Source organism: Semicossyphus pulcher, unplaced genomic scaffold (genome assembly GCF_022749685.1).
Source record: "Semicossyphus pulcher isolate SPU_LCO1_2020_fin unplaced genomic scaffold, fSemPul1.0.p SCAF_8, whole genome shotgun sequence".
Lineage (NCBI taxonomy): Eukaryota > Metazoa > Chordata > Actinopteri > Labriformes > Labridae > Semicossyphus > Semicossyphus pulcher.
The window spans coordinates 15983468-16008521 of record NW_027211759.1 but is presented as its reverse complement, the minus strand read 5'-3'; the positions used below and the strand labels follow the sequence as shown (position 1 = coordinate 16008521).

Here is a 25054-nt window from a genome sequence, read left to right as displayed (position 1 = left end):
TTTAAGTGCAGCTGTGTAGTGTGTCTCATTAGTCTGTTTTGATCATGTATGGTCTTTAATGACGAGCTTCCTCCACACGCGGCTCACCTGCTGCTGTGAAAACAAGATCGCGGGTGAAAAACTCACGAGTTGTATTATTGTGGGGGACTTTAGGCAGAACATACAGCGCACGATGAATGTCATCAGATCAGACATGAACAGTACAGGTAGAGAGAAACAGAAAGAGGCGGGACGAGCCGCTGCATACAGGTACAGCAGCTGAAGGCGCGTGGGGAGAAATAACTGAAGAGAAGCAAGGTGAGCAGATTAGTTTTGTAAACAAACACTAACATATGGTGGAGAAGAATGAAGCACAGCTATAATGGTATTATGAAATACTTTCTTTAAATAGGGTGACGTATTGTTCACTGAAATTCTTTTATTGTCCTTTTGTTTAAGATAGCGTAAATTCTCAAATAGTATTATTAACTTCAGCTGCAGAGGGTACCAGGCTTTTACATGAAGCGGCCTCATGTTAGAGACAGGACATTCCCTCTGTACATGTGGTCATATTTTAGTATGAGGCCTCATTGCTCTATGATCCGCTCTGTTTGTGCTGTTCTTTCCAGTACCTGATTCTTTTCGGATCAGTGTTAAAGCTCTAAGCTACATGAGATAAATTCCTTTGACGCTGTGTCACGAAAGCCATTCAGCGTTCAGATTTCCCGACCTCCTCGAATGCATCAGATCGATGACCTGACCTCCGTTCAACAAACTTTGTAGTAGTTTTAAAAGTAGTTTTCTTCTCTTGAGGACAGACCTGACAAAGCTTCATTTTACTTTTTACTAATCTGCATCATGATGCTCAAATTTCAGCAAAGGTAAGACCCGTTAATTAAAGTAAATCACAAGACAAAATTTGTTCTTTTTCTGTCAACAATGCAGCATGCGGAACAGAAAGTCAGTTAGATTGCACCCGCAGTGACTAAAGCAGTACACTAACACTTAGATGAGTAACTCACAACAACAAAGTGTTGGTTTCAAACATGATTGTATGATAATTGGCTCATATTTGTAAATAAAAAGAAAGATAAAATTCATCACTTATAAATAATTCAAAAATACATTTTTAAATGATTTGATTTGACCTTTATTTTAACCTTTTTTCCCCGGCCTGTGTTTGGGGCAGGCATTTATTTGGTCGTGCAGACCACGCCCCTGGCTATTTCTATAGAGCCGGCTTTCATTTGACTGCCGGCTGTTATTTCAGAATTCACGGTAATCTTTTATTGATCCTCAGAGGAGCAATTTGGGAGGTTGAGGCTGTGAAAATGTGAAAATAAAGATTTAATTAAGAAAAACACATTCAGTATTTTCTCTCATATAAAAAGATAAGGATTAATCAATTAAGTTAACGTTATCGATGGTCGAGATAGGACATTTCTTAAAATGTCCATCCCCATGTGCAACCAAGAATCCAAAAAAAATCCCCATTACATTCCGTTTACCAGGTGACCTCACCTCAGTTGACATCACAGCTGACCACCATCTGCTCAGCTGTGATGCTCTGCTACATGTGCTGCAGACAGTGCTGAGAGTATTGTGAAAATCTCTTAGAGTTATACAGGAGATCCAGACATGCGGTGATGTTGTGTTGGTTTGAATGTTCCTCTACAGGTGATGGATTGTTGATTTAGGCCCCTCTGAGTTGTGAATCACGTTCACCTGGGCAGTTGACATTTAATCAATAAACATCTGAACTGTTGCCATGACCCTGAGCCATAAGGATTTAATTTGGTTTCCCCACACCGACTGCAGCGGGACCCCCGCGGATTTCCCAGACAAACCTCCCGTCACCTGTGGTTCATTTCAACATCCAGCCAACAGACCCAGACAAAATTCTCATGCTCTAATTTTTGCATCACAAATAATCAAATGTTTCTCACAGTGTTTGGAAACTGGGTGTAATCAGGCCTGTGTCAACACTTCAATAACAATTACGAGAACTACTGCAAACATTAGAAAACACAAGTTTGCCTTTAAAAAAGTTGAGCTCCCCAAAACTGTCTTGAGCCTAAATGTTTAAGGATATTTGAAGTGACTGATCTATGAAAACTGCAGTTTGTTAAGATGAAAATGTTGCTTTTAAAAAGGCATCTTTTGTGCATACATAATGTAACATGTTTTTTTGTAAAGGAAAAGATCTCTCACAATTTCTTAAGTTTAACACAAGATACAGGGAGATGATATAATGTAGCCATACAGCAATGAGTTCATAGATGTGGCATACATGAATCTTTCACCTCAATAAATATTTAATCTTTGCTCTGAATCATTTAAAGCAAAGCCCTTTCTGTTGTTCTTCGGGCAACATGTGCATGCAGTGTACACGGTTTTATCCCCACTTCCTCGGTCCCTGCCTCCCTCCCTTCCGCTCTCTCCCTCTCTCTCTCTCCCTGCAGTCTCTTACTCGCTCTCTCTATCTCTCTGTCAGTTGGACAAGCTGCTCAGTGGCCCTGAAATATGGCACATTATGCCGCTCTGTTGATCGTCGTTCAGCGTTACACCCTGAATCTGAATGCAATGTAAATGATATGATGAAACCCTCTAAGGCAACATTAACTTAACTATCGTTCAGCTTTTTCAAGTGCAAAGGTTGTCTCCATGAGACAATGAGGTAAACAGAAAGGTTCACTCCAGCTTAACACAGTGGGTGTGCCCACAGATGAACATACAATAATGGAAGTAAATTTCATATGGTTTAAAAGAGTCAGCAGTATACGTGCATGAGATCAATGACTTAGAATGAGTCTTTTAATTATGAGACTGGTTTATATCCTTTAACACAACATCAGGTTTTCCAGTGATTCGACTTCACCGTCTAGTTAAAGGAGTCAACTGGAGGTCATTTGTAGTTTCCAGCTGAGTGGGTATGCATATGTGGAAGGAAACACTAGAATATGCATGACTGCTATTAACTCCATGTTTAACCAGTACTGCTTTTAGCTCAGCCCTATGTCAGATGTGACTTAAAATAACACACACATGCTGTATCTCATAGAACGCAAGAATATAACCAATATGAGAAATATGCAGTATCCTTGAAAAAGTAATGGTTCAAGCCTGAGTCTTACTGAAAGCACAAGTTCATTCAGTCAAGCATTTGCCTCCTTCAGGGGAACACAATGAATATACTGACAGGTCAGCAACAAAGATTTGCACAGATATATTTTCTAATGAATAAGAATACGGTCTCACTCATGAAAACCAAGAATCCTTTAAACCCTGTAATTCCACGTGAAAAAGTACTTTCATCTGCCAATTTCAGCTCACAGAACATGAAATGTTTTTCATTTAGCAGCACACTGTGCAAGTATCTGCATTAACTTTCCATTCTACAACACAAAGTAGAGGACTTCAAGGGTCCAATGCAGAAGTGCAAAAAACTGCAGTTCCTCGAGTGGCCACTTGAGGCTGGCTCCAGAAAACAAGAAATAACATTACAGCAGGTGGGGAAATGCCTGGTACAGCCTGGTACAAAAAACGGTTTTGTTAAAAATTCAAGATAACTGTATGGGGGGTGAATTTTTATTTACAACACACCCGCTTTAATTTTATTAAGCCTTAAATCGTAGGGACCGGCCCACTTGATTGACAGGTGGATCCTGCTGGCTGTCTGCTAGACCAGGGGTTCCCAAACTTTTCCATGCCAAGGCCCCCCAAACAGCATTAGCTTCTGGCCGGGGACCCCCAAACCCACAGACAACAGAGAGTGGGACAGCGTCGATTTTTTTGGCAGCATCCTCACCAAGCAATTCTCAGACAATGTCTTTGGTAGCTGGTAGAATCAAATCCTCTCCAAATGTGTGAGGTTTTTTAGCACGAGCAATGTGGTATGAGGCTAAAAATGATGCCTTCAGGGCCCGCTCGGGCACGGTAGCTTGCTGTGTGAATGCAGCAGATTGCCTGACCAAATGCTCTTCTTTACGTCTGAAGAAGTCTACTGTTTTATCGGCCTATGCCGGATGTTTTTGCATCAAGTGGCGCTGAAGTTTCGAAGGTTTTAAACACTCGTTTGAGAGGGTCTCCAGACAGAGGACGCATTTCGGGCAATCGTGGCCATTTTTCTGTATTGCTGTAAAGCCATATTTAATGTATGCTGCCTCATGAGAGTGAGTTCTGCTGAGTTCTTAGGTTTTTTTGCAGCAGAGTCCTCCATGGCAGGGCTGTTGGTCTGCTCCTTCGGTCTATTTGTTGTGAAAAACCTGTCCATGTTGCGCTAGCTAGCTACACGCAAGCTTGAGGAGCAAAGCAGCTTGATAACAACCGCCAGGTCTACACAGATTATGACCTCGTTATGACGTCGTCATGCTGAATTTGCAGCTGAATTTGAGAATCCGAGATTACGGCAGTTTACGTGTTGTACGTACGTTGTTGTTAAAAAAATAAAATTAAAAAATATATATATTTTTTCCTTTTTTTTTTTTTTTCCCTCCAATTTTCTGAGGCCCCCCTAGCGCCCCCATTCGCCTGTTTGTATTGTTGGAGCCTTTTTGTTGGGCGTTAGTGTTTCACTGCAGTTAGAGAAATTCAGTACCATCACAGCAATAACCAGGAGTACTAAATAACTGTAAATAAATACAATAAAACATTTGTGAATAGTTAAATTATATGTATGTTGGTTGGTAGATCTTTCTTCCTATCCACTTTGATTGTACTTGCCACCACATGAAAAGCCCAACAATCAGGTCTACTTGCCACTTTGTTTCACTTTATTTATTCAACCTGGGATTGTGTTCATGTTTGCCCAGGGTCACTTATTTTGTTTTGCTTTGTTTTAAATAAATAAAGGGCAAGCATGAGAGTTATCTTCCCCCCCTAGAGTCATTTCAAGGCAACACAGAACATTTAGGAGTTGTTACTTTGAGCAGCTTTGCTGAAATTTTCATGAAGATCTACGAAAGATTTAAAAGTCCTTGTGTCTAAAAATTGCCTCGCAACAACTTGAAAAGCTGCTTCTATCTCATAAATGATTGTCACATTTTTTTGGAAGAAGCAAACAAGCTACAAATACAGATGTTGACAATTTTCTCTCCAGCCAATGGTAACAGCCATCACTGAGCGCAGCACCAGCCCTAGTGTTTCCCACAAATAGCCTCGACTTGGGCAGGGCGCCAAAGTGTATTTGGCAACCCATTTTAGCATTTTTCTTTGATGTCCCAATCTCAATATGGTTTTGTCCTTCTTGGATTTCAGGGACTACATGGTTTCAGCTCTATTAAACTTTAGAGGGTGATTTTATGACCCCTGAATTTGTAAAGTAACCAGAAAGTCAATCAATTTAGTTACAACAATTATCATTATGAATAACAGCCCGCTAGTAAATAACCACCCATAATGTAACACAAACACAAGGATAGATCACATTTATAGACTATGAGCCAGGCAAAGGTTTTAATGTCTGCATGGGTTCTCATACATCATGCTCTCTCATCCACACAAACAAGGGCTGACCTGATCAGAGATCAAGTAAACATTACAACATCTTGGAGGCTCATTGCTATTATTTATGTGCTGAAATGACAAGAACCTATTGTCTGTCAGTTTTAAGCAACAAAGAAACCATCAGCTTATTTGTGATATTTCAGTGCAACTAAAGTTATCATTATTAACACAGACAGACCATGTTAGTGCCTGTTACCTATTCTCGGCTTTCTGACAGTAAACTTGTGAGGTGTAACAATTGTTAACGATTCAGATGGTTGATTTATATTTCCATAGGTGCCTCAAACACAGGAATGGTTTATAATCCAGCATCAGTTTTCAGTTATTTGAGGTAAAGTCCTTACCTCTTTGTAAAATAGATGTGTTACTCAACAATGGTTAGTTTTGATAAACTTTGTCAAGACTGACAATACAGCTACATTCCCCTGTCATCCTAAATGCCTGCACCACTAGATGAATATGTGCATTATCAGGCTGTATTGTGCAGTACTCATTAGTGTTGCACTGTATACCGTACTTGTTGTAGGTCAAATGTGGCTCTGGTGTAAGTAAAGATTAGCATGTTCCGGCATGAGAGGATAAAATATTATTACAATCTAAAGTTTTCATTTAGCAGACGCTTTTGTCCAAAGCGACATACATCTGAGAGTTAACGATCTATGCATTCATACCCGATGGCTATGCCACCGGGAGCAATTTGGGGTTAAGTGTCTTGCCCAAGTACACTTCAACATGTGACTGTAGCCGTCAGAGATCAAACCGCCAACATTCTGATTAAGAGACAACGACTCTACCACTGAGCCACAGCCACCCCTATTACTGACTGTTTATGGTGAGGTAGACACCTGTCATTCATCCACGTTTATACAGCGTTGCGTTAGCCTCAGCCTCGATTGAGAGAGCGAGAGGCAATGCCTCTGCCTGAACATGTCCACTATCGACGACAACAACAGATAGTCATCTTCCAAAAAAAATACAGTACCTCCACGCCCTGTACTGGTGAATGTAACGAGCTGCCGAAATCTCTGGTTGGACTATTTTGTCTACAGAGCCGATGCTGATGGCAAACCCGCTGACTTATCGACACCTGTAGCATACAAAACAGTTTCGTGCAAGGGAGGAAACACTTCAAACCTCGCCAAGCACCTCATAACAGACAGCCAGACCTCTCCAAGGAGTACAAAACTCGACAGGTTATCATATAAGTTAGCTGGCTAGCCAGCTAATAGTATGGTGATGAGATGCTATATTAGGCTGTGAGACATGTAACGCAAACGAAACATTAACGTGTGAATATATTTGGCGTGCATAAACAGCTTGACAAGCGTATTAAAAAGTTCTAAAACGACAAATGAATCATTTTGGGAATCATTTGTGTACTTTTAAGCACTTAAATAACACAGGACTACTAGCTGACTTTACAAGTCACTTCTACTGTGGTGAAACTATAGCATCAGGCAGAACGGCCAAGAAAAGAGGCACACACCCACAGTTAACTTAGCAAACATATCACAGCACATACATAATGCTCTGTGAGTGTCATGGTTTTGCAAAAGAGCACTAAATTTGAGCCGATAAACACAGAATAAAGAAATATATATATAAATATAAATAACCAATTTGCCCTGATATGTATGAAATTAATGTTAAATAATTAAACACTCATTGTAAGTGTTGTGTTAAGCTGTGGTAATTGAAACTGCTGTTACAAGTGTAAAGTTTTCTGAATATTTCTAAATATATTACAAGTTGTCAATAAACTGTGAATTCCAAAATGTGACCAACCCTAGTTGACATCCTGTTTCCGATCTATCAGGTGTCAAATATCGAATCAGTATCGTTTTAGTTTCAAGTATCATGATACTAAACTTGATATTGGTATCAAAGCCAAAATGTCGGTATCGTGACAACACTAGTAATCATAAGGCAATAGAGAGCAGAAATCATGGGAAACAGCATGTATGTTTCCGACAAGCAGAAGACCACTGTGCCTTGCTTTATCTTTTCTGAGCTATCAACAATCTCTACCAGCAACATTCAACATTCCTGCAATCTCAAGGTGTCTTCTCTCTACACACAGCACACAAACCACAGATACATAAAGCAACAAAGAGAGTGCAACACAACTTACAACTCCAGACTCTAAGTTAAGGCCACCAAAAATGTATTTCAGCTGGGACAACTGACAAGAGTGAAATGCTCTATAGTATGAACAATTACAGCTTCAACACAACATCTGGTGCCTCTCTTCGACATTGCACTCGGTCTCTAGTCTCTGTGTCACTTTTAATGTCCCTGTCTCTAGCACCAACAACTACAAGTCCTTGAAAGGTTTCCATACCAAAAAGTGCTTTCTTGACATTTGTGGACTGGATATGTCACAATCCAATTAGCCATGTGTAAAATGCTCCACGATAAGACCCATCACTATACCAATGTCGTGCTCTGCGTGATGACATTACAACTTACCTCGTCACTTCTTGCTTCCTGCTCTAAGTGCTCTTTCTCTTTCCCCATCAGAAGCTCTGATGCCTGTTTGACAACAAGTTTGTCATACTCCAATGACAACTTTTTAAATTTTGTACTTTTCTACATTAATGTAAAACAAATTACAAAAGAGACACGTCAAATAACATGTATTAGACACCATTACTGTTCATTCTTAACTCTTACCTGTTAAGCCAGCTATCCCCTGCTTTAGCTGTCTCTGTATCCTTCCTTCCGAACCTGCAACTGTATTGAATAAAGGTAGGAATCAAAATAAATGTCCTGCCTGCTCTGTGGGCAAAAGCTCAAAAACCAAATACACAAAGATGCATATTTTCAGAGTAGAGTTTGATGCCTTTAATGGTTTTTGTATTTGAAGCCTGTTGTAAAACACCTTGTATAATTGAAAAACCATTTGTCAAAATATATATTATCTCTGCTGAACTCTACAGAGGGGCTAGCAGCACTTCAACATGTAGCACCATATTTAGAATAAGATAAGCCTTACTAGCAAAACACACAAGGAAGCTGCCTCTTTGTCACTGCCACCTACAGCCTTGCACAAATTTTCCATGCACAATTTATTTGCAGCAGAGACAGAGGGGAAGTTTGGTAGCTCCACAACATGGCTAAACATAAGAATGACATAGAACTTGATAAACTTGACTAAAAAGAGTCAGTATTAGCATTATCAACCTCAATCTATTTCCATGTATAGTAGATCAACTTTGAAAAAAACAACACTGTGCCGAACAAGAGAAACACACTGTTCTGTGTTAAAACTATGAATCTGCCTGCCAATGTACCAGACCAGCGTTTCACATCATGCTGTAAAATATTGCAGTACACTGTACAACCTGTATAGAAAACTATCATGGGCAACTCGTGTGGGTTATTTTTAATAAAGCTATTTAGCTAGCGCTACTATAAGCAATATATGCTTGCTGAGGGCGAAGCATAAATTATTCTAGTTTGACCATGTGTTTTTCACCGCAAATTAAATACCCTAACAATGACGTTGTACCTGCATTAAAATAGTTAACTTTCGTAGCAGCAAACCATTTTCAGGCTAAATTTAGGCAAACTTATCGTTTCTTAGCTAGCAATAGCAAAACTTCTGAGATTGTAAGCTAACAGGTCTTGTTTACCTGAAAAGACGTCACGTAGGCTAATGTCCCTCCATACCTGGTTTTAGCTAGCAGTGAAATCATATGCTATATTTATGCTAGCTAAAATGGGGAACAATTTTGTTTGGCAGGATGGGAACATGGACCATTTTCTACGGACTATTTCCTCCTGCACCGTCTTTTACAGTTGAACCTCGTGTAATATATAACAATTGACTTACCATTAGCGATGTGGTCTGGGAGGCGGGGCTGACGTCCCCGTGGTTTTGACCGGACTGTTTAAGAAAGTAGTGCAGAAGGCCTTGCCTTCAAACCCTTTTAGAATTACAGTTCAACATGCTAAAATGTTTTATGTCGGTTTTATTATTCATACCGTAAAGAGCCACACAGTCAACTCTCTGTACACTACATGCGTACATTTCGTCGAAGGATAAACCGCCAGCCGAAAGAAACGCCCACATGAATGCGCGGTTCCGGGTTGACCAATCAGATACTTTGTAAACAGGAAGTTCATTACGCTCCAAATGTTGCGAGATATATATATATATATATCAATTTGTGTGTCTGTACCAATGACTGTATATAGTTAAGAAAAAAAACGGAGTCAAAGTCATACAGCTTTTCCTCTGTGTCTTTGGAAGATGATAGGCAAAAGAATTGCAATAAGTAATGCCCTCTGATGTGTCTTTGGCCTGCAGGAAAACATGCTTAGTGTCGGTTAGCTATAAGCTTGATAACCATGGATATTCCAGGATAACCTGAGGTGCATATTACCTTAATGTCTGAAAACAATTTCAGCTGGATACATTAGTTCAAGCAGAATGGTTGGTTTGTAATGCACAGTCTTTGGAAAATATTAAAATAAATTGTGCTGGATGAATATCCAGGAACAGCACATGGAGAAGACTCTATAAAGCTACCATACTCTTCAGTCAGTCGTGTACAAATTGACATTTCTCATAAACTTGGCCATAGACCTTTACTTCGGGAGAGAGATCTTTCACATCAGATTAACTTTAGGCCATTGTGGGGAGAATTGTATGGGTCAAAGTTCTTAACAAGGTAAAAACAGTGGTGTAAAAAGGCCGGTACAATATGTCAAAACATGACCAGCCATGTAAAGAATCATATCACCCTGTCTATTAAGTTCTTCCCATTATTTAATTTAGTACATGCTGCTGAGCTCCTTCCTTTCTGCCTGAGTTTAATGGCAGGGGTGATACTCTTTGGCACCACACAAGAGGCAATTACCATTGCTCTAATATTTTCAGTCAAACTAACAAACGGATTATTCCACACCAGTTAACAATAGAATCAATGGCAGAATTGAATGAATATAATGTTTTGCCCCATGCCAAAAACCGTAAGCATCAGTATAATCTGATAAAAAATGAACAGCTTCAAACAAACGACAGGAGATATGAAAGACCAATAGCACCATCTAGTGGTCAAAGAAAGCGCCATCACTTCTTTGACCTCTCTAAAACCTCTTTTGCTTTTCCCCTCAGGATTCAGGAACCAGCATTCACTTTATAGCATCCCCTCAGCCCAAGGCTGTGTGCTGCTGCATCCTCGATCCTATGTGTCTGGTACTGGGATACATGTAGAGGAGAATTTACAGTCATTTCAGCTCATTAATGGCTTAGAAGAAATGTTATGCTTCCTACCAACAGATATAAGACAGACAAGGAGATATTATTCACTAAATATTAAGAAGAAAGTTTAAAGAGAAAATACCCCAAAAGGATATTCTCTTTTGCTATTTTTCTAATATACACCTCAGTTTGGTATGAATTTTAAACATTGATGAGATGTAGTGGTTTCTGTCTTGTATCTTGTATCTTTGTGTGGGCCATTCATGTTCCTGCTTTGGCTCAGTTCACCCCAGTTAAGTATTGGTCACACAAGTGGGATACATTTAACTGTGTGTAATAATAATAATAATAATAATAATAATAATACAATTTTTCTTAATGTCAATTACTACGTTGAACTTTTAAATAATATTGTTGTTATTGTCATAGCTTTGTCACATTCCAGGGCAGTAGGCGGCGCTATTGCGTTACTTGCGCCAAATTCTTTTAGAAACTGCACGAGGAAGAATTACGCTAACCAGAAGCTAGCTAGTGCCACCAGTTGCTGTAATGTAAGCACGTCAAGCTGGAGGAGGACTGCTCCTGGAAGGTGGTGTCTTGAAATACTGTTGTCAAAGCTTTTGGATAAGGTAACATAAAGAACACCACAGTCTGAGTTTAAAAACTATGCGGAACTGTAGCTCATGTAAGTTGTATTTAACCATGTTGTCCAACACGTAAGCTAGTCAACTGTCACTGTGACATTAGCTGAAGTGAAACAGTCGCAGGCTTGGTGCCAGTAGTTGAGTGAACACATGCTGAACGTCAAAGCTACAGCTAACCTGTTAGCATTAGCTGCCGTTACCCTGTTAGCTAGCTGACGTTAGTGCTGCCTTCAGGTGCTGCTTGTGAGCGTTGTACACAACAGAATTCATAAATTCGTTTTGCTAATCCGTCCAAATAATTGCGTCAGATTCGCTGTAAATTAAAATAAAGCAACATTTGATGAGATTAATTTAAAAGTTTCATTGAAATGTTTATGATGAACCAAAGCTGTTGCAAGAATGAGTTAACTTTTTTGTTTAACTTATTCCTTAAATACATATACATACCTACAGTTAGGTAACATTATAACGTTAGTTGAAAGGGTGCGTTTTTTCCATTTGTATGTTTGCTTTGGTCAGTTTATGCAGGTGTGAAAGTTGCATTTCTAACTCGGACGACACAAACGCATCGAGACGCCCCTGAAGTGGAGCTATCGGCCCGCAACTCTTGTGCGTGGTTAGTGGTGGAACGCAAAACACAACAATTTAAAGTCATAACGTTAGCTGTGTGACATAACTTTGCTGTCCAAATCGAACTAGTTTTAAGTTCAGTGTTCATCCACCTGTCGATTTGTCAAAAAATGCCCTCTTGATACCTACCATAGATCATCTGCTTTGGTCTGTTTAGACCAAAAGTGAAGTGAATTTTCCTTGCGTTATTCAGACACATTTGACCGCATGATCATTTGTGTTAAATCGTGTTTGTTCAATATGACCAGCAAATATTTCCTTCCAGTTATGTTCGTAAATAAAATGCACTTGTCTCTGGGTGCATCACCCATGGAGTGCACCAAGCTGGGTGAATTTCTCAGCCTATTCCAGGGACCGCGTCTGGGTACACTTTACTGCCACTTCCAGCTTCAGTAGAATGACCAGTGCCCAGTTTGATGTCCTGTTAGCTAGGTCAGGCTTGGCTCGTTTCTACAATTTCTTGCAATGAAACAAACCGACAGGGTTCTGCATTATCTGTGAAGCATACGTCTCTGGAAATCTCGCTTATTACAGCTCTATGAACCTAAAATTTACAGATTTTGCTGTCACTGTATTGTAACAAACGGATGGAAAAGATGCCAAAATAAGTACTTGCATGAAGCATCCTGCCAAGGTCATGCGTCATGCCTCTCACTCTAGTGGAATTTTTCAATTTAAGTGAATGATTTCTCTCTCTGCAAATGAAATGCAAGTGCACAACACTACAGAAATGAAGTCATGGCGGGTGTTTTTTCAAACACAGATACAATGTACTTCCTTTTCTGTGTGCTTGTCATTGTTTACAGGCTGACTAGCAACTTCTGATGCAAGCATTAAATTGGACTTGAGAGATGACGTCTACTGACTGTACTGTTATATGCACTTATAGGCAGATGTCTGTGTGTATTCATCATTAGACGATAGTGGATGGGTTTTGGGATTGCATTCAGCTCATGTGTTTTTCGTCTCTTTTGCTCCTAACGGACTTTTGACCTGGACGTACCCAAAGGCAGCTGAAACACTGACGGGTGATCCCTCTCAGAATAATAAATACTTCTGACAGTAATCTTGTTCCTCATCCACAGGTTCTGCTTCCCTATAGAGGTATCTGTTTTTAGAGAATAGAAAAAGGCAGATGAAAAACCCAACTCAGTTACACAAGCCAGTGGAGCAGAGGCTAGTTAGAAGTAAATATGAATAAGTCTAACTTGGAGATTAAGCTTGAAAAAGCTTCTTGTGTAATAATTTTTCAGCGTCCATATTAATGCACACCCAACTTTAATGTTGGAATTGGGACATTCTTTACAGGCTTTCATTATGCGGCGGGGGGAGCACGTTGCACAGGCTTTCCAGGCCCCGGTGGACGTCCATGCCAGTGCAGATGGCCAGGTTTACATGTTCAGGAGGACGGCGAATGAGTCTACTGTATCCTCAGATGATGAGGAGCTTACAGTCTTGGAGATGAGGCCTCGAGTTTTTCGAGATCAGGAGCACGAGCGACTGAGGAATGTCCAGCTCCTGGAGCGGGAGGTGTTAGATGGGGACAATCTCAACAAGCTTGCACTACAATATGGCTGCAAGGTAAAGAAGTTCAATGATTTATCTGGTGTTTATCTCTTTAATGGCATTATAAATGTGAATATTTATGTAGCTTCACTCTTGTTTCTGTCCACAGGTAGCTGATATAAAGCGGGTCAACAACCTGATGCAGGAACAAGATTTATTTGCACTGAAATCTATCAAAATCCCAGTTCAGAAACACAGCTTTTTAACGGAGGCTTACACGGACCTTAGTGACCCTCAAGAAGAAATGCCACATTCATCCAACACACCAGTGAACACTCAGACAGACAGAGCCAGAGCCCAACCACATCTACAGGAGGTCACTGACTTTCTAATGGAGGTGGACCAGGATATAGAGAAACTGATTCAGACCACAAATGATCAAGATGATGATTTCCTGGATAACTCTGAGAGTCAGTGGAGGTTTGGTTTCAAAGGACGAAGCCTGACCAGTCACGGTGCAGACTGGGGCATCCAGTGGTGGAACGCTGTAGTCGCTATGCTCCTCATAGGCATCGTTCTGCCACTATTTTATGTAATTTATTTCAAAACAAAAGATAATGGAGTAGTTTCGCCAACAGATGGCAGTGCAGCCACACAGGCATCTATCACCTCTTCAAACGCCTCAGGGATGGGCCTTGTTACAAGAGAAGCCGGATAGTGCACACTGAAATCTCAGAAAACCAGACTGTTGTTGTCTGATGTTTTCAGAATAAAGATAAAGCCAAACTCTCAAACGTTTTAAATTAAGTGCAATATCACAATATGTGTCTAGTTTCCACCAGCAAATTAAACCTGCTCTACAATAACTGATGTTTGAAATACCTCCACGATTGTCTTGAAGTGAATTAGCTCGACACTGTACTCATATTTTATGACATTTAATGGCGCTAGCATTTGATCAAACAGCTTTCACAGAGTACAGTGTCCCGAAGTGCTACGCTTCATACTCTTGATCCTTTGCTTTGAAAAACTCTATGATTTTAGTTGATTTAAAGGGCCAGTTCGCCGATTTTCAACCTCAGTCCTTTCATGCTATTATGGAGAGCTAATGCCATTATAGTAGAAAAAATGGGCCTTCTCCAATGGGCCCTGGAAAACCTGGAAAATTGTCAGGTTTGAAATGTAGACTGCAGACCTAAAGATTTTTTAGATGATCCACCGGTACATTCTTGTTGTATTTCAGATTCTGTACCGCTCTGAGCCATTGCCTGCAGCGATCAATGTCCTTGACTGGAAAATGGTAGTATTTCACTCCAGCGCCTCTCGCTGGGCCGTTCCTTTCAGAGGGAGGGGCGCAATGCACGCTGGGTGTTGTAGGAGTGTAGACTGGGCAAAACCACAAGCTGTTTGTCTGTCTGTCTCGACAGCTATGGCGCCAATTTCAAATATTATTGCTTCTATCGATTACAGAGAACACCAGCTTTGACTGATGGCAAACTGCTCCTTTAAATTGAGGTATGCATTTGAGCTCAGGGTGCCAATTGTACAGGACAAAAATTCACTAACGCCAATAAGGATTTTTTAGATGGAATGAAATAAGACCTGTCTACAGGGATCGTGCCCCAATTTTGCACCTATTACCCAGCTTAGGCTAAGGTATGCAGAAGGCTTCTCCTTAAACAAATAACTAATAAAGAGTATTTAACAATGTTATTCTTGTCAACCAATTGTAGTGCAGAACACTGTTTGCTCAGCTATATGCGCTTCAGACAATGCTAAGAGTGTTGTAGTGGAGTTGGAGTGCACTGTCCTGGGCATGTGATGACACCATTTCTGAATCACCCCAAGAATCACATGCTTTGGTTTATAATCAATGACTGTATATATAGATGGATGACACATCTCCATCTGCTGTCATTGTACAAATTTGATGCCAAAATAGCCCCTGTGGCGGGCGCTGCCATCTTGCGATGGTGACGTCATTTGGAGCCAGAGCTGTGCAGTAGAGATCGGGGAGCGGAGCTTATGTAGGCACTTCCGCTAACCAAAACACAAATTTAACATACTGAAAAAACCCAGCAAAGATCCCGCACATCGGCGTGTTTAACAGCAGAACAGCTTCTTGTGTTGGTCAGAAGCAGACGTTCACAGATATGGAAACTTCAATGACTGTAGTGATTGTTTTAGTGACATCTCCTCTCTCTGTTCCTCCTCTACTCTGCTAATGCGGAACAGATCGGCTGCAGGAGCCGGATTTGTCAACAGAACTGTCAATCATCTTTACAGAATCAAATAACTAATTAAAATTAAACTTGTCAGAAAAATGACATGGACATAAATCAGCAGGATAAGAACTAACTATAATGAGAGAAACCATGAGAAACATTTATTTGGCGTGTATATTGATTTTATAGTTTGACTCATGTCCCATCTGTTGACATGGAGGAGGCGGGCTTTATGAGCTATACTGCAGCCAGTCAGCAGGGGGCGCTCCAAATGTTTTGGCTTCACTTTTAGGGAGCTGTCATCTCGTCCATCTTTTTATGCAGTCTATAGTGATAATCATTACAAATATGCAGATACCGATATACCGATATGGCCTGTATCGGCCAACCGTGGTTATGCAAGCATCAGATCATAACCTGTGTGTTCACCAGTGCCTGTTGTCAGTATTAGCCAACCATCATGTGTCATCATATCAGGTGTTGTATATCAGGCACAATCTGTCGCACATTTATGTCCTGATAGAGTAATATATTTTTAAACTTTTACTTAAGAATTTAAACTTTTACTTTTTAATTAAAAGATGCAAGTTAGTTCCCTGTTGCCATCTCTGGGAGGTAAACTGTACAGGACGGGGGTTCAAGCATTATTTGTGTGCCTTGTTTGATGTAACTTATTTTCTGTGTCTGTGTGTTTATCAGTAAGTTATTGCCATGCACCTCATGCATTTTCTCTAGGTCTGGATACAGTGCTTAAAGTGAAAACAGTGTTTACAGTATGAATTTGGTGCAATATGCTTTTGTCTTGTGTTCATCTGAAAACTTGCGACCTTTAAAGGACAAAGTGTTGCATTTTGGAAAATGGCGTTCAGTCATCTTTAAGTTCCCTGAAAGAAGTGTGAGATAAATGAAAGTGCCTTAAACTCTTTATAGCTCTGCACACTCCGTCTTACAGTGCAAGTTTGTGTGACTTGTTGAATGCACTTTTAAAGTCGGCATATTTTAATCTAATGAAACTGGAAAATATATTTTGTTGACATATTTTCAAGTGTTAAAGTCAATTTGTAAACCATTTTAAATGGAACGACTGATACTATGAATGTGCAGGGATGTTTTTCTTCAGCATGGTCCTCTTTGAATACAAAGTTTATAGAGTCAAAGTGTCTCTGAGATATTCTTTGAGTTGATGTCTGATTTTTTGTGGCTGATGCTTTTTTCCTTCAAGATTATCTTATCACACTTGTATGTGATTACAAATATACAGTTAACTCTACAGAACATGCATATATTGTGGGATTGTTTATGTCTATGTACTAGAGTGGTCCCTGATCTTTGCAGTACTTGCAGGTACCAACAGATGGCAGCATGCACAAACATTTGTGTTTCTGTTGTGTGTTTGTCTTTGGAGGGATGGAGTCAGACAATAGTACTAATTCTATTAGAAGGGTGATGAAAAAATTGACTTTGAGTTATGATAGTTGTGATGTTTAGGAGGCCTGTGCAGCAGCTATCTCTCACTGTATAGGATCAGGTGTTGCACCTTGTAGAGCACATGAGCTTTGCTGTCTGATCAGTCAGGAGTTAGTACACAATCTCTCGCTAATTCCAAGGATGTGTGGTCATTCTGTTGGAGTTAGTTAGTTTATTTGAACACAATTTCCTTTGGTTTCAGAGTAAAACCCAAAGTACAAATTGTGTGAGGAGCAGCTTGTATGTGAAAGGAATCTTGAAACATTTAGTAAAGAGTTACATAACTCGAACACCGGACAAAACTCCTAGTTTGGTTCCAGGTTTCCAAGTCTTGCTTAAATGCCAGTGAGAGAAAACCAGTCTTTATAACTTTTGTATGGCAAAAAGTTTCAGCTCTTCATTCAGGTGAAAGGTTAAAATTAAAAGTTCTGAATAGCTTGACTTGAATAAGAAATATGTGGATAACCTTGGACACCCGTGGCCAGGTTTTACACCAGAGCTTTTGCAATTGTAAATCAACTATGAGCACTCCACTCAGTAACAGAACCAGCAGGATTTTAAAGGCCCAAGGCAAAATTAATTGCTTTTCTTTCCCTTCTTATTGCAGAAGTCCAAGCACAAGGTCAGCACCAGAGCCAAATCTAATAAGACATTCAGTGTCTGGCCAATGGATGCTTGTTGCAATGAGGTCTGAACCTTGATTTCCTGGTTTAATAAAGTGTATCTAAACAGTTTGTACCCAATGTTTCAAGAAAAAAAAAAACCTCCTAAGGAAACATTTCAAACTGCTGTAGCACCTTAAAACACATCCATTGTGTGCAACAGTAGTCCTGTAGCCTGCTAGTGCAAGGACAAACAAGCTATATAGTATTTTTTTAAGCTTGATAGCAAAAGTTTTAGTCTAACTCCGCAGCTGCAGTGAGCTCTATGCCTTTTATTATTCCATGACCCTCATCTCATAACTGCAGCTCACGAACCCTGCTCTGATGTAGCTCCAGGCCGCAGAGCTGTGGCACGCTGCCAGCTCCCAGGCTGAGTCTTATCCTACTGTTGATACATGGGCCTCCCCTCTTTTTTTTCTTCCACCTCCAACCTGGACACTGTTACTCCCTGCCTTTCTTTATGTGATGAAATCCATATCAAGTCCGCTCCTGTAGAGGACAGTTTTTCCTTAATGTAATCAGATTGTTAGCTTCAACAAACCAAACACGGTGTGTCTTATTGCTATGAAACTGTGCATGCCGATTGGCAGAGGTTTAGTTGATGTATTAGGTTACACTCAGAAAAAGCTGCCTTTACAGTATGACTTGAGTATGATCAGGATTTTTAACCTCATATATTTGAAATACAAAACTTTTGCTCCTGTATTTAAGGGGAACATGAAAGCCTATAAACTATGTTAAAGCACAGTCTTTGTACTTTTGGGTGGTTGGTGTTGTAGGCTCGGTTTGAATCCAACACATTTTTTAGGGGGGGCAGAGCGTGCTTTTCCAGAGGTTGGGGCTGAAGTGAAGGGGGTTTTCCCCTTGAACAAAGCACAACCATCCACACAGTCTGGGTGGAGGGTAAATAGAGTGAAAAGATTCACGAGCAAACCCGAAGCTCTGCAGCTTTAAGAAGTTTGCACACTTGAGCAGCTGGCAGCGCGCCACTTGGCCAACATAAACAGCCCTAATCCTTTTTCCAAGGAGCTTTCAACACTCATCTCTCTGGCACATCAGCCACTGACTCACTCTCTCTCTCTCTTTCTCTATCTGACATTCCTGTCTGCTTGCAGGTCTGCAGAGCGGTCACCAGGAGGCGCTGTAGCCCTGATGATGTGCAAGCTGCTGGGTTTACGCTGTTGATCGTTATTCACTGCTAAGGTATGTGCCTTCCTTTGATATTCCCCTGAAGCGAAACAGGTCTCAGTTTTCATTCTTTCTTAGTGGGAATGGAGGCTAAGTTTCACGTTGTCTTGTTGACCTGAAGCCCGCAGATGTATGGCGTGTTCATGAAAGTGGAACAATCTATACTGGGAACTTTAGCTTTGTTTCTAGTCTCCACCTCTGGATACTTTTACTCAGATTATCTTCTGTTTTTAAGCTTGGCTCCACTTTTAATGCCAAATACAAACTCATAGATATGAAATAAAACTTTAATAATCACTCAAACAAGAAGATCAAAGTATTTAAATTAATTTGTCAAACAAAAAAAACACCTAAATGTTCGACCTATCAACAAACATGAGGCTTCCCTGTGAGCGAGGCTCAGCTCTGTTTCAGTGGGGGCAGGGAGATCCAGGGTTCTGATTTCCTCTGCTCCCGGGGGGATTTGGCAGACACAGGGTAATTTGTAGTGAAATTTCCAGCGCAGTTTGTTTTGCAGGTGGCTGAGAACGAAGGCAGGGCGTGGTGGGGAATGAGAGAAGCAATTTGCTGTCTGTGGGCTGTGAATGTGTGTATTGTTGCACAGCAGCAGTGGGTTCAGTGTTGTGCCGGTATGAGCTACGGTCAGGGCTGGAGTGCTGGAAGGGAGGCAGCGGCAAACAATCAGAGACAAACCACAACCCGCGTGCATGGTTTCACTATAATTGCTTATTTTCTTAGCGAGTAAAGAGTTTTTTTTTTTAAATCAATGTTACATTATTCAAGTTTTAAAAAAGAAGATACTTAAATATAAGCATGAAAAGACGGTGTGAGACAGGAGTCAAATAACGAGGGGAAAACTATTTGGATCTGTGAAAGAGGTCACATGACAAAGCAACATGAGTATGTATTCGAAGCTCGTTGCCAGAAGACATTTCAGTCTCACAGGCCTCGGAGTGGATTCAATTAAAAACTCTCCTCTTTGAATCCCCTGCCAGAGCTTCACTGTATAAATCCATGCCAGATGTTACCTCGCCACTTGAAGAACACACAAGGTGTCAAGGAAAGAGCTCGGATTTTTTCGTTTTTTTATCTGCATATTTTCCCCTTTATGAGAAACACACATGTGTGATATGGAAACAATCAGAAAATGTGCCATCAATGAATGTTTCATCTCTATAGTGGGATTTTGTTTTTTTAAATGTAAGGGACCGTGCAGAAAAATAGCACGCATGCTGTATGTTATCCCTTAAGTCTGTCTGAGTAAATAAGGGATCATCTGGAGGCACAGTTGGCTGGAGAATGTGATGTTCTGTCAGTCAGGGGCGGCTGTTTTTCTTTCGCCCCCGCTGCGGAGGAACCAATTGTGCAGCACCTGTTTTACATTCCAGCCGAGGTTTGAGGGGTCTTCACTCGGGGGACGGTGCTGGTTGAGCTACACAGAAGAAGAGAGCAGAGTTCTGTTGTGTTTAATTGGTGTTTACGCTTAAAATCCTCGTGACACCTCTTATAGATCAGTGTTCATGAGCTGTATAAACAAAGTAGTAGCATTTATACAATCTATAGATTAAAAAAAAGTCTTAAAGAATGAAATGAAACAATACTTTTTGGCAAGATCATGTAGGATACAACATGATATGTAACTCAAACAGGTTGTCAGATCTTTAGCAGCTGAACCGGGAATACTGATAGAAAGCAACTCTAAGTGTTCCCTATTTAAACTATTATAGCTAATTTACTGTAGTTAAAGTCTGTGGTATATCAATTCAGTGATAATAGAAATTATTTATAGAAGTGTCTAACATCTACAATGCTCGTGAAAAAGTGTGACATATTGTACATCTTCATCAAAATCATAGAGGGAATTGTAATTGAGGACAAACATACTGTATGACCAGATGAGGATAAAACAGTTAAAAAGGACAAAGGTTTTTCTTCTCGTCTCCAAAACTTGTGACTGACATCATGTAACACATTAGCCTCTTTTGTAGCATTCGCTGTCAACATCTGCAGCGACAACCCATGATCATCAATCATGACGAAGACATATTGAGTAAATGTCTGTATTAAAGTAATTCACACACATACAAGTACTTAATAGTAACTACCAACATCTGTTCCTAACTCTACAGCTGAGATACTTCATTCTCTTCGTGTAGGTAACTATGGACAAGAGTTGACTCGTGCTCTGTACTCAAACTATGTTCAATTGCATCGTCCCCCCTATCAATAAAATTCAATTCAATTCATGTAGGTTGGAAAACTTTTTTTTTTTTGGTCTTTTATGCCTTTATTGAGAAGGAGGTCTTTGGAAGAGAGAGTGGGGACGACACGCGGCAGAAGGTGGGAGGCAAACCCGGGGCCGCCGCATCGAGGACCGAGCCTCTGTAGACGGGACACACGATCGAACCGCTGAGCTGAACTGGCGCCCAAAAACTAACATTTATCCTTTTTGCTTACTTTCTTTGTATTTTTTCCTGCTGTATAACATTTTTTTTTACTGAAAAGATCATACTGATGCCACCAATATACTTAGAAAATATACCAAATACATAATTTACTTCCTTATTACTCTAAAAGAGTACGGTCTAGACCTGCTCCTCTTGGTTATGATTTGGTGCTATATAAATAAAATGTGATTGATTAGTGCTTTACAGCTTTATTTTTTACTATTACTTAAATATATAGTGATAGAGACAATATTATACTACTAAAATACCGAGCATAAATTACAACATACTTTTAATACATTTATATCCCTTTTTAAAGCAGATTTACACAACATTGACTCCTTTCGATACTTAATCTCTTCTCTGGATGCACTTTAAGGTTTTTATAATGTAAGACAAAGCCGTAAATTTTGCTTTTACTTTTGCAGAACTGATTCCAAAAATCACAATTTGTTCTCTGTTTCAGCAACTTGGATAAAAACGCCGAACTGTATCTTATCTGAAGTGGTTTTCTCTGAGATCACAAACTCTCTCATGCACACACTCATTGTGTCCTTGTTAGCAGGCAAGGACAATGTGAAACTCTGGCAGGAGGACCGAATCCACTGAGACAGGCATGGATGAGGAGAGGATAATGGGTTGGACATGCTTCTCAAAATCACTGGATGCAACTCAACCGAGCACCTGCTTGGCTCGACGAGAGCGCAACCAGTCGTAAACAGGAGGCTCAATATGGCCTCTCAGTTCTCTCTGATAGAATATTACACCTGCAGCGCTGATGAAATTAACCCCTTATCTGCAACCTGCAAACGTGGAGCTGCAGAGGGAAACAAAGACTTTCAGCACAATAAACGGCCTTCAGTTATAATGGCAAACAATGCACACATGAATACAAAATAAAGGTTATTACAATATTAACTGATGAAACATTACCAAGTGAATTTAAATTTCATTTCTCTATTTGCGGATGAATGACTCCCCTCGATTTCTTTCCTCCTAATAGCTTGTAGATGCCAAATCAAACACTTTAAACTCACTGGTTTTGAAACAACCGGCCAAAGACACCATTTTTCCCTTCTATTTTCTGCCTCTGACACATTCTAAAAGACCTTAACACAAAAGCAGGCCTCTTAATCTAAGCAGCAGAACTGTGCAAACAGCTGTGTCAGACCAGGTGCAGTCTGCTTGGCTCTCCGGCCTCAGGAACAATTTATACCGTAATTCCTGGCGGGTAATTCGTAGCTCCCCGCTGCCAGATGAACACTATTAAAAGTGGATGGTTTTTAAACTGGAGCTGGAATGCCCCTGTCAGTCTGGTCGGGGATTCCTGTTATTAACAGACATTTCTTCTTCTGTGGTTTTCTGCCGCACCGGGACGTTTGGGATTTTGTTGAAATACAAGCATAGCGAGCATTAATGATATGAAAATCCTCCTCTGTCGTTTATATTCATGTCACGTCACACCGAGTGTATTATTAACAACAACTGGAGCGTTATTGTGAAAACACAATATAACAGTAATTATAACAGCAGACAGAACCCCAGCTGCGACTCCAATGCTGCAATTTGTTTGCGAGATGACATGCGTAATGAGAACCACTTGCCGCTGGACTCCATAAATTGTGTCAGGGTTTGGGAGGTTGCGGGGCTCAGTGCCCTGCTCATCCCTCTGAAGTGCTTGAAAAACATTCGTTGCACGTCACGCTGAGAGATGCCGAATTTCCTGCCATTCCCAGATGTTCCCGTGCAGATGTTCTCAGAGGAGCCTTTCAAAGGAAGAGTTATTTGCTTGCGAAAGCTGCGCTCATGTTTGCCATTTGCTCGCACATCCCCGCTAAAGATGGCTGTCTGAAACACGCTCGAGGGTACACGAGGCCGGCAATAACATAAAGGAAGAACAGAACAGATAATAAACCTGTCCATACATCAATTTACATTTAATCAGTGCTAAATGATTATTATTTTTGTGGATTTTTTTATGTCTTTGATTCTTGACATAACCGAGTGTCAAGACCTCTGAATATTGAGGTCAGACAAAGTTGATGAGAACATGATCGAGGCCTCGGTCAACAATGAGGACAGAGGGAACAAGCGTCTATCTCTCATCACAAGGCTCACAGAGCTGTCTTTCATAGGGGAGTACTTGTCAGCTGCGTTCCCTTTGGCGAGTGGCCCCTGATCCAAGGCCAGATAAAGATACAGCTACAGACCCTCCTGACTCGTAGCCTGGAAGATTATTTGTCATCGGGGGGGACAAATACTGTGGAAGGACCGATGTGAGACCTGACCCTGAATCACTGTCCGTAGTCTGAAATGCTGTTATGATGACAGAATATCCACACATGTAAACTGATCTGTGCGTAAACAGTCGGGCTGATTGGTCATTAATTGTGCCTCCAGTCTCCAGACACGAGCAGATGTTTCAGCAGATAAGTCAGAGAGGCCAGTGGGTTCAGTTCAGTTTGTTCGTCTGCAAAGAAAGAGAAAACAAGCGCAGGACAACAACAGGACAATCAGGAGACAAGCATGTGCAGTTTGGTTTACTACAGTACAGATCAAACAGCGTTCCTGTGGTCAGTGCTCTGACAGTATAAATCAAAGCACAGCAGCACTGTCTTATGTTACTAACCCTAACCCTCCGTATTGATCGTTCTGACACTTATATTGGCCAGTCATGATAGTCCATAACTCTGTCGTCACTATGAACGACATCAGAACTTGACACGGTTTAAGAAGTTACATCATGACCTCAGTAACAGCGACATTGCCAGAAAAGCGATGCTAATCCGTGCTAATGTTGCTGCTTAAAAGGAAATGATCACATGCCAAGGTTGAGCAGGTTTAAGGTTTGTATAAAAAGATGTTCTGCATCTTGGTTTGAGAATATAAGCATGCTTTATGTTTTTAGTAGCCAAAATTAGCAGCTCAATTAATATCACAGTTAATTTGAATTACAGATGCATCTTGCTAACCAAGCTAGCTAGCCAGCACTAGCATTAGATGATGGCAGTGTCCCAATCCAGGGGCTGCATCCTTCGAAGGACGTACTTGAAGGCTGATTGCGCCACAGCGGCACATGGAAGGCTCCTTCAGACACAGCCGACAAATGCGTCCTCCTTTTCCCGGGCCACGCTGGATCCATCGAGTGCATCCTTCGTGGCCCATTGTATCCCGAGGACTCTCAACCGGCCGAGGCGATGCATATGTTAAAAGAAACGAAAGAGGCCTTGAAACAAATTATCTTTAAAATAATAGGTTAAATTAACATTAGCGGGCTAATTAGCGCGCTAGCTAGCTGTTGCTAGGCGACAGGAGCTGCGTTTGGTGACAAAAGGGTAAGTCCGGGAACAGCTGGTAACGCAAACAGGAAATGCTCCGTCTCATTCCCGTTCGGCCTAAGCGGTCTACACAGGCTACGAATGACTCATCCTTCGCAGGCCGCGTCCTTCGAAGGATGCAGACCCTGAAATGAGACACAGCTGATAACTTGATTTTTGTTTTCTAACCCTGCGCTCCATCCTAGCTCTTCTTTTTTGTCCTTATATGGTCAGTTCAAAGACAAATATAAAGAAAGAAGTTGCAAATGACCAGA

General features: G+C 40.7%; 1 protein-coding gene across 3 annotated transcripts in view; it reads left to right on the top strand.

Moving 5' to 3' along the window:
- Positions 1 to 16829, top strand: part of lysmd4 (LysM, putative peptidoglycan-binding, domain containing 4) — a 29998-nt gene extending 13169 nt beyond the window's left edge. The window contains exons 1-3 of one of the 3 annotated variants that reach the window (XM_069686686.1): positions 11251 to 11322; positions 13276 to 13548; positions 13643 to 16829. In XM_069686686.1, the coding sequence (XP_069542787.1) occupies positions 13285 to 13548; positions 13643 to 14191 (813 nt within the window). In that variant the 5' untranslated portion in view covers positions 11251 to 11322; positions 13276 to 13284 and the 3' untranslated portion in view covers positions 14192 to 16829. Of the gene's footprint in view, positions 1 to 11250; positions 11323 to 13240; positions 13549 to 13642 lie in introns of those variants that run through there. The other 2 variants (XM_069686687.1, XM_069686685.1) reach the window with 2 other exon arrangements.
- The last annotated feature ends 8225 nt before the right edge of the window (positions 16830 to 25054 follow it).